Consider the following 9994-nt stretch of genomic DNA (forward strand, 5'->3'; position numbering starts at 1 on the left):
GGTTTTCAGTGGTTGCTTCTTGGATTTAGCATCTGCAGCTGCTTCCACTGATCGTCTTTCTGGCTCGGCTATTTTAGTCTGGCCTTATCTCTCAATCAATGCCAGTTGTCAGTTGTTCCTGCTTGGAGTCACGGCTCTTTTGGATTTCCCAGACACTCTGACCAGTTCAGCTAAGATAAGTCCTTGCTTGTCCTTTTGCAGTCCACTGGTTGTGGACTTTATTGTTCAGCATATTCTATGTTTTTCTCATTTGTCCAGTTTATCAGTATGAATCTATTTCGCTAAGCTGGAAGCTCTGGGCAGCAGATTTTGCCCTCCACACCTTTAGTAGGTGTGGAGATTTTTGCATTTCTCTGCGGTGGACTTTTTTCTAGTTTTTATTACTGACCGCACAGTGTTCTATCCTGTACTATCTATCTAGCTAGAAGTGGCCTCCTTTGCTAAATCTTGTTTCATTCTACGTATGTCATTTCCTTCTCCACTCACAGTCATTATTTGTGGGGGGCTGTCCTATCCTTTCGGGATTTTCTCTGAGGCAAGATAGCTTTCCTGTTTCTACCTTTAGGGGTAGCTAGTTCTCCGGCTGTGACGAGGTGTCCAAGGAGTGACAGGAGCATCCCACGGCTACTGCTAGTGTTGTATTAAGATCAGGAACTGCGGTCAGTATAGTTACCACCTGCTCAGAGCTAGTCGCATGTCGCTGCTAATCCACCAGTCCATAACACTGTGCACTTGACCCGATCCCATCCCACTTCATCCCAAACCTCGCCACAGTCTTCATCCCAACTCTAACCCATCTCTTCAGCCTATCACTAACAACTGGTGTTTTCCCCTCAAGCTTTAAACATGCCTCAATCACACCTATCCTCAAAAAGCCCTCTCTTGACCCATCCTCTGTATCTAGCTATCGCCCTATATCACTTCTCCCCTATGCCTCAAAACTACTGGAACAACATGTCCATCTTGAACTGTCCTCCCATCTCTCTTTCTGCTCCCTCTTCGACCGCTTTCAATCAGGCTTCCGGTCACACCATTCCACTGAAACTGCCCTAACTAAGGTCACCAATGACCTATTAACCGCCAAGAGCAAGCGGCACTACTCTATCCTCCTCCTCCTGGACCTGTCCTCTGCCTTTGACACAGTGGACCATTCCCTGTTGCTGCGGACCCTCTCATCCCTTGGCCTCACAGACTTGGCCCTATCCTGTATCTCGTCATACCTAACTGACCGGACATTCAGCGTCTCCCACTCACACACCACCTCCTCACCTCGCCCCCTATCTGTTGGAGTCCCACAAGGTTCAGTTCTAGGGCCCCTGCTCTTCTCCATTTACACCTTTAGCCTGGGACAGCTCATAGAATCTCACGGCTTTCAGTATCATCTCTATGCTGACGACACACAGATCTACATCTCTGGACCAGATATCACCACCCTACTAACCAGAATCCCTCAATGTCTATCCGCTATTTCATCCTTCTTCTCGGCTAGATTTCTTAAACCTAACATGGACAAAACAGAATTCATCGTCTTTCCCCCATCTCACACGACCTCCCCAACGAACCTATCCATTACAGTAAACAGCTGCCCACTCTCCCCAGTCCCACAAGCCCGCTGTCTTGGGGTAATCCTTGACACTGATCTCTCCTTCAAACCACATATCCAAACCCTTTCCACTTCCTGCCACCTCCAACTCAAAAATATTTCACGGATCCGTACATTCCTAAACCAAGAATCTGCAAAAACCCTAGTCCATGCCCTCATCATCTCCCGCCTCGACTACTGTAACCTCCTGCTCTGTGGCCTCCCCTCTAACACTCGCACCCCTCCAATCTATTCTAAACTCTGCTGCCCGACTAATCCACCTGTCCCCCCGCTATTCCCCTGCCTCTCCCCTCTGTCAATCCCTGCACTGGCTCCCCATTACCCAGAGACTCCAGTACAAAACCCTAACCATGACATACAAAGCCATCCACAACCTGTCTCCTCCATACATCTGTGACCTCATCTCCCGGTACTTTCCTACACGCAACCTCCGATCCTCACAAGATCTCCTTCTCTACTCCCCTCTTATCTCCTCTTCCCACAATCGCATACAAGATTTCTCTCGTGCATCCCCCCTACTCTGGAACTCTCTACCACAACACATCAGACTCTCGCCTACCATCGACACCTTCAAAAAGAACCTGAAGACCCACCTCTTCCGACAAGCCTACAACCTGCAGTAACCACCGATCCACAAAACCACTGCACGATCAGCTCTATCCTCGCCTACTGTATTCTCACCCATCCCTTGTAGATTGTGAGCCCTCGCGGGCAGGGTCCTCTCTCCTCCTGTACCAGTTATGACTTGTATTGTTTAAGAATGTTGTACTTGTTTTTATTATGTATACCCCTCCTCACATGTAAAGCGCCATGGAATAAATGGCACTATAATAATAAATAATAATAATAGTATAGTGCACTGATATATATATTTATGTATAAAGTATGTCCAGTGTATATATATTATCTGACATCACCCCTCGCTACAAAACACCAGGGATTGTCAGTCCACCATCTCTAACACTGTCTCCTTCTGTTTCCTCCATCCACTAACCTACCTGTGCCCGATATTGCCATATACTCCCCAGCAGCAGCACGCCCTCTGTCTTACCTTCCTTACCTTTTGACTCCGTAAAAACTCTTTCTATCACTATTATTCCTTCTTTTCTGAACTATTGTAACTCTCTATTGATTGGTCTCCCTCTCACTAAACTCTCCCCTCTCCAATCTGTCCTGAATGCAGCAGCCAGGATCATATTCCTGTCCAGCAGCTACACCGATGCCTCTACCCTGTGCCAGTCTTTGCACTGGTTGCCCATCAGATATAGAGTTCAATATAAACGTATCACTCTCACCCACAAAGCACTCCACGGTTCAGAATCCAACTACATCTCCTCCCTCGTCTTTCTACCACCCTACATGTGCTCTCCATTCTGCTAATAACCTAAGATTAACATCCTCCATAATCCGATCCTCCCACTCCCTTCTTCAGGGCTTCTTGCAAGCTGCGCCAATTCTCTGGAATGCATTACCCAGGACAATTGTAAGCAGCAGGGTCATCACTCCTCTTGTTGAATTATGTGTTTACTCTGTAATGTGTGATATTGCCTGTACAAGTCCCCTCTGTAATGTAAAGTGCTGCAGGATATGCTGCTGCTATAGAAATATAAATTATTATTATTATTATTAAAGCTGTGAAGTCTCAGAATCGCAGGATGGAAACGATACTGATCTGCAAATAATGGAAAATGCAGACAACATTTTCAAAACCTCTGGATTTATTCAGCCTGGAGTCTGAGCCTCATGCATAAATCTCGGCACCTCCGGCCTTGGCTGATGTCACCAAGGTTATTACTGGTCTTATGAGGAAGGTTCTGCTGCTGATTGGACAGTACAAATCATCAGGATCCGCTGCTGGCAGCTTCCTGCACAATTGCCCATTCATAAGAGAATGTCACACTGGTCCTGCCCCCAGGTTTATGATGTAGGGGGGGCACAATATACGGTTGTCAGACAAATCTAATCTTCATAACAGCTCAGAGCAGCGTTGATTTGGTCATGGAACCAGTGGTGCACACATGTCTCCAAAGTGTCCCAAGATATCATGCTGAATGTTGCTGGAGCTGCTGTGAGCCTCCTGTGTGGCCTAAACCTTCTCCCATGGCTGCAGCATCTCTGGACTTGTCTCCATCAAGCACATCGGGGACATCATTTGTCATGATTACACAGGAGCTGCCAGCAGCGGATCTTGATGATTTGCCCAAGTGCATTCAGTGGCAGAACCTTCCTGAGACGACCATTAATAACTTCAGTGACAGCAGCCGAGGCCGGAGGTGCCGGGATTTCTGCACGAGGCTCAGACTGGATAAATCCAGAGGTTTTGAATTTTTGTTTCCATTTTTTTATCTTTTTGGGGATCAGTGACGTCTGTGTCCTGTGATTTCCTGAATTCCACATGTTTTCCTTCTTGATATTACAACTTCAGTGTTAAGGAGTCTAGATGCTCTAATGTCAGGTTATAAATACAGTAGGTACATTATTTGTTGGGTCATATTAATGAGAAGTCAGGAGCGAGGAAAAGAATGTAATTATTTCAAATGTGATTTCCTCCAATTCCACCTTGTTTTCTCAGGTTCTTTATGTTCAGGAATCCTTTCCTTCGACGATGGTCCTTTGCATCATTGACCCCCCGAGGATGGAGCAGGACACAGACCACATGGCGGCTCGGATATTAGACCTCACCCTGGAGATAATCTACTGGATCACTGGAGAGGTGAGATCTTCACATCACTCTGATCTCTTGGTATAAAGCAGGGAAATGACGGGAAAGGTGAAGGATTCTTGGCCTCTGTGTAGTGATCGGCGTCTCCCCATACACAGGATCACACAGTAGTGAAGACGTCGTCTGGGGAGTGTGTGACCCCCCGTGTGTCAGGAGGGCGGAGCAGGACCCCGAGTGACATCACCGAGCCTCCACCTCATTCACTGATACATGAGCAGAAGATCCTAGAACTGACCAATAGGATCACTGAGCTGCTGAGCGGAGAGGTGAGCGCTGCCGGGAATGCTGGGACATTATACAATAACGCCGGGGGAGGGGTGTGCTAATGGCGGGTCATTGTGTGTGTCAGGTTCCTATAAGGTGTCAGGACGTCACCGTCTATTTCTCCATGGAGGAGTGGGAGTATATAGAAGGACACAAGGATCTGTACAAGGACGCCATGATGGAGGATCACCGGACCATCACATCTCCGGGTAAGAGGAGACCTTCCTGGGTTGTAGAGGAGAGAACACTGCTGATGAGGGATATTGCCTTAACACTTTTATTTTTCTATTATTAAAAATTTCTCTTTGAGTTAAAAAGAATAAACAATTAAATTTGTTTATGTGGTGGATGTATAATGTGATCCTGAGACTAGATCAGCTTGTATAATCGTAATTTATTGGAAAGGTTATTGGATCTGTGCTCCATGGAGGATGATTCTGTGCTCCATGGAGGGTGATTCTGTGCTCCGTGGAGGATGATTCTGTGCATCGTGGAGGATGATTCTGTGCTCCGTGGAGGATGATTCTGTGCATCGTGGAGGATGATTCTGTGCTCCAAGGAGGATGATTCTGTGCTCCAAGGAGGATGATTATGTGCTCCGTGGAGGGTGATTCTGTGCATCGTGGAGGGTGATTCTGTGCATCGTGGAGGGTGATTCTGTGCTCCGTGGAGGATGATTCTGTGCTCCGTGGAGGATGATTTCTGTGCTCCGTGGAGGGTGATTCTGTGCTCCGTGGAGGATGATTCTGTGCATCGTGGAGGATGATTCTGTGCTTCGTGGAGGATGATTCTGTGCATCGTGGAGGGTGATTCTGTGCTCCGTGGAGGATGATTCTGTGCATCGTGGAGGATGATTCTGTGCTCCAAGGAGGATGATTCTGTGCTCCAAGGAGGATGATTCTGTGCTCCGTGGAGGGTGATTCTGTGCATCGTGGAGGGTGATTCTGTGCATCGTGGAGGGTGATTCTGTGCTCCGTGGAGGATGATTCTGTGCTCCGTGGAGGATGATTTCTGTGCTCCGTGGAGGGTGATTCTGTGCTCCGTGGAGGATGATTCTGTGCATCGTGGAGGATGATTCTGTGCTCCGTGGAGGATGATTCTGTGCATCGTGGAGGGTGATTCTGTGCATCGTGGAGGGTGATTCTGTGCATCGTGGAGGGTGATTCTGTGCATCGTGGAGGGTGATTCTGTGCTCCGTGGAGGATGATTCTGTGCCCTGTGGAGGATGATTCTGTGCCCCGTGGAGGATGATTCTGTGCCTCATGGAGGATGATTCTGTGCTCCATGGAGGGTGATTCTGTGCACCGTGGAGGATGATTCTGTGCTCCGTGGAGGATGATTCTGTGCTCCGTGGAGGATGATTCTGTGCCTCATGGAGGATGATTCTGTGCTCCAAGGAGGATGATTTCTGTGCTCCGTGGAGGATGATTCTGTGCCTCATGGAGGATGATTCTGTGCTCCGTGGAGGGTGATTCTGTGCTCCGTGGGGGGTGATTCTGTGCTCCAAGGAGGATGATTTCTGTGCTCCGTGGAGGATGATTCTGTGCTCCGTGGAGGGTGATTCTGTGCTCCGTGGAGGATGATTCTGTGCTCCATGGAGGATGATTCTGTGCCCCGTGGAGGATGATTCTGTGCCCCGTGGGGGGTGATTCTGTGCTCCGTGGAGGATGATTCTGTGCCTCATGGAGGATGATTCTGTGCTCCGTGGAGGATGATTCTGTGCTCCATGGAGGGTGATTCTGTGCACCGTGGAGGATGATTCTGTGCCCTGTGGAGGATGATTCTGTGCCCCGTGGAGGATGATTCTGTGCCCCGTGGAGGATGATTCTGTTCCCCATGGAGGGTGATTCTTTGCTCCATTTGGCTGATGAGCAGAAGAATGCTGAGTCTTAAGAGATAGGAGGGTGAGATGTGCAAGAAATGGAGGACTTTGCTCACAGCCAGCAACCAATACCAAAGCCAGAGCCTGGAGATATCAGCAGCCCAGAGCAGCAGAGCCCTGACCCTACAGTAAGAGATGGTATTGATGGCAGTAACTCGGTGTAACACTGCTTTATCCTTACTATCTGCTCAAATGATCATGCTGAAGGAAGAAATATCATCAATGAAGCGCAGCCTACGGAAAACTAATGAATGTACAGAGACAGTGGAAGGAAGGGTCATTGACATCGAAGACAAAATGGTCTATTTACACAATAACTCGCGTAGACACAAGCAAAATATTTCCAAGTTGCTCTCCAAGACAGATGATATGGAGAATAGATTCTGAAGAACTAATGTCCAGGTGATAGGGTTACCCAAGAAGTCCGAAGGGAATGATACTATGACGTGCCATTCACATGAATAAATATGTGTGGGAAATACAGTACAAACAGAAGACACATCATTAATTCTTCCAAGGACTTTAGAAAGAACCAGGTGATGTTCTTTACATGTGGAGGCAAGGAGATGTAGACGGTTACATAGGAAAGGGTTCGTTTTAAATTTTTATGTTGTTGTCTGTTGACATTATGATATTTTATTGTATGGTCTGGATCATATAGGATCTCTGCCGACAAGCAACACAAACACTGTTATTTTCCATGGTCTTTCTTCACTTTAATACATGCATTTGCGATATACTTACTGATGTTGTCATTTCTGAATGCAGATTTTCTTTTGTATCATTAAAGCTTTTATTGGATAATTTAAAAAATAATATTTTATTTGAGAAAATAAGAAATATTTGTTTTTTTTCCAGGTGACGTCGAGGTGAGAGCCTCCAAAGGACATCACCATTTATCTCCCTACTATGAAGTAGAGAATAACAATACCAGGCAAACTCATGAAGCAATTCCCAATGTCCCAATAGTACTTGACTGCAGAGATCTGTCCACTGATTCTTCTGGTCATAGGAAACCTTCTTTTAATCAAATGCTGATTGGAAAACAAGGAAGTGGACACGGACAAGGGGAAATATTTCCACCTGAAAAACAATTTGAAAAGAAATCAAATCTTTCTTTGTATGAGCGAATTCACAAAGATGAACGGCCATTTTCATGTTCAGAATGTGGGAAACATTTTAGTAGGAAATCAAATCTAATGGAACATGTAACAATTCACACGGGGAATAAGCCATTTTCATGTTCAGAATGTGGGAAATGTTTTACTCGGAAATCAAATCTTATGAAACATGTAAAAAGTCACACAGGGGAGAAACCGTTTTCATGCTCAGAATGTGGCAAATGCTTTACCCAGCAATCAATTCTTTTTCTACATCAGAGAATTCACACAGGAGATAAGCCATTTTCATGTCTTGAATGTGGGAAGTGTTTTAGTCAGAAAACACATCTTGAGGGCCATTTAAGAACTCACACCGGGGAGAAGCCTTTTGCATGTTCAGTATGTGGAAAATGTTTTAGTGACAAATCAGGTCTCATTGAACATCACAGGACTCACACCGGGGAGAAGCCATATTCATGTTCAGAATGTGGGAAATCTTTTGTCCAGAGATCAAATCTTGTTAAACATCAGAGAATTCACACAGGAGAGAAGCCATACTCATGTTCAGAATGTGGGAAATATTTTAGTGACAAATCAAGTCAAATTGAACATAAGAGAACTCATACAGGTGAAAAGCCATATTCATGTTCAGAATGTGGGAAATGTTTTGTGCACAGGTCAAATCTCATTAAACATCAGAGAACTCACACAGGGGAAAAGCCATATTCATGCTCAGAATGTGGGAAACGTTTTAGCCACAGATCTGGTCTTGTATATCATCATAGTACTCACACAGGGGAGAAGCCATTTTCATGTTCACAATGTGGAAAGTGTTTTGTTTACAAATCAGATCTTGTGAAACATCAGATAATTCACACAGGGGAGAAGCCATTCTCATGTTCACAATGTGGGAAGTGTTTTGTCTTCAAATCAGATCTTGTTAAACATGAAAGAACTCACGCAGGGCAGAAGTCATTTTTATGTTCAGAATGAAGCAGATGGGTGATTTTCATCATTTTATCCTTTTTACGCCACAATCAGAGCAGATTACGGATTTGAGGATAGAAACTGTAAGCATTTATCATGCCCATGTCAAAATAAGAAAGATATTGACCAAAACCAGGCTTTGTTACCTTGCATGTAAGACTTGGCCCAATCTGCAAGATAATGTAAAGGACCTCTTTGAACTAAAGGAAATGCAGTCAATAGAAAGTCTATATTAGGACCTGAAATGCACTGGGCATGGACTAAACCCTCCAAGTGTGTGTTGAAACATCGAGCTGGGAAGCCAAGTTAATTTACAGCATCCAGAGGACACTTCAGAATGTTGATGTTCCATATGCGCAACGGTCTTTATCAAGCAAACCAATAGTGTAACATAATGGGTCAAGGGCGACAGTCTACGATCATATGTACAAACAGTGGAACGACTCATAATTGTAAAATACTGGCAAAACTCTGATGTTAAGTGCTAAGGTGTGTCACAGGGGCCCGTCACCGCCTCCGCATTATATAAATTGTGATTTAAGCTTGAAGAAGTCTTCTCTCAGCCATCTTGACTACCAACATCTTTGTTAGAATTGATCTTGATTAACTATTTGTATGATCGTATAGTAAAGTGATAGTATGTCTTGTATTAGCTAAGTGTTCTTTCGAATAGAGGTAGTTGTTTCCTCGCCACCAGTCAAGTACGTATTTATATAAAAATTAACATCAGAAAACTTTTTTCCCACGTGCTATCATTAATAATCTTATTTTATATCATACAGAGACGCCAATCCAAGCCAGGTGCAAGGGGTTGTGCAAAACAATGCAGCAAATTGTCAGTGAATGGAGATCAGATTGGAAGCCATTAGAGCATACCTTAACCCCTTTCTGCCAGCTGACGGAATAGTACGTCAGCTGGCAGAACCGCCGCTTTGAGGTGGGCTCCGGCGGTGAGCCCAACTCAAAGCCGCGACATGTCAGCTGTTTTGTACAGCTGACATGTGCGCACAATGAGCGCAAGCGGAATCGTGATCCGCCCGCACCCATTAACTAGTTAAATGCCGCCGTCAAGCGCTGACAGTGGCATTTAACTATCGCTCCCGACCTCGTGGCTGGAAGTTCTCGCACCGCTGACCCCCGTCACATGATCGGGGGTCATCGGTGCAATGCCATAACAACCAGAGGTCTTCAGACCTCTATGGTTGTTGATGGCCGATTGCTTTGAGCCCCACTCTGTGGTCGACGTTCAAAGCACACCTGCATTTCTGCTACATAGAGGTGATCTGTGCTTCCCCTCTATGTAGCAGAGGCGATCGTGTAGTGCATGCTTCTAATCTCCTATGGAGGCTATTGAAGCATACCAAAATTAAAAAAAAAAGTGTTTAAAAATATAAAAAAAAAAAAAATATATAAAAGGTCAAATCACCCCCCTTTCG

General features: G+C 45.4%; 1 protein-coding gene across 1 annotated transcript in view; it reads left to right on the forward strand.

Annotated features, from left to right (window-relative positions):
- Positions 1-9295, forward strand: part of LOC143803641 (uncharacterized) — a 164317-nt gene extending 155022 nt beyond the window's left edge. Inside the window, 4 exon segments of the mRNA XM_077281423.1 lie at positions 4108-4316; positions 4424-4591; positions 4675-4798; positions 7330-9295. Coding sequence (XP_077137538.1) covers positions 4108-4316; positions 4424-4591; positions 4675-4798; positions 7330-8564 — 1736 coding nt within the window. The 3' untranslated portion in view covers positions 8565-9295.
- The last annotated feature ends 699 nt before the right edge of the window (positions 9296-9994 follow it).

The sequence above is a fragment of the Ranitomeya variabilis genome, chromosome 2 (assembly GCF_051348905.1).
Source record: "Ranitomeya variabilis isolate aRanVar5 chromosome 2, aRanVar5.hap1, whole genome shotgun sequence".
NCBI classification, from domain to species: domain Eukaryota; kingdom Metazoa; phylum Chordata; class Amphibia; order Anura; family Dendrobatidae; genus Ranitomeya; species Ranitomeya variabilis.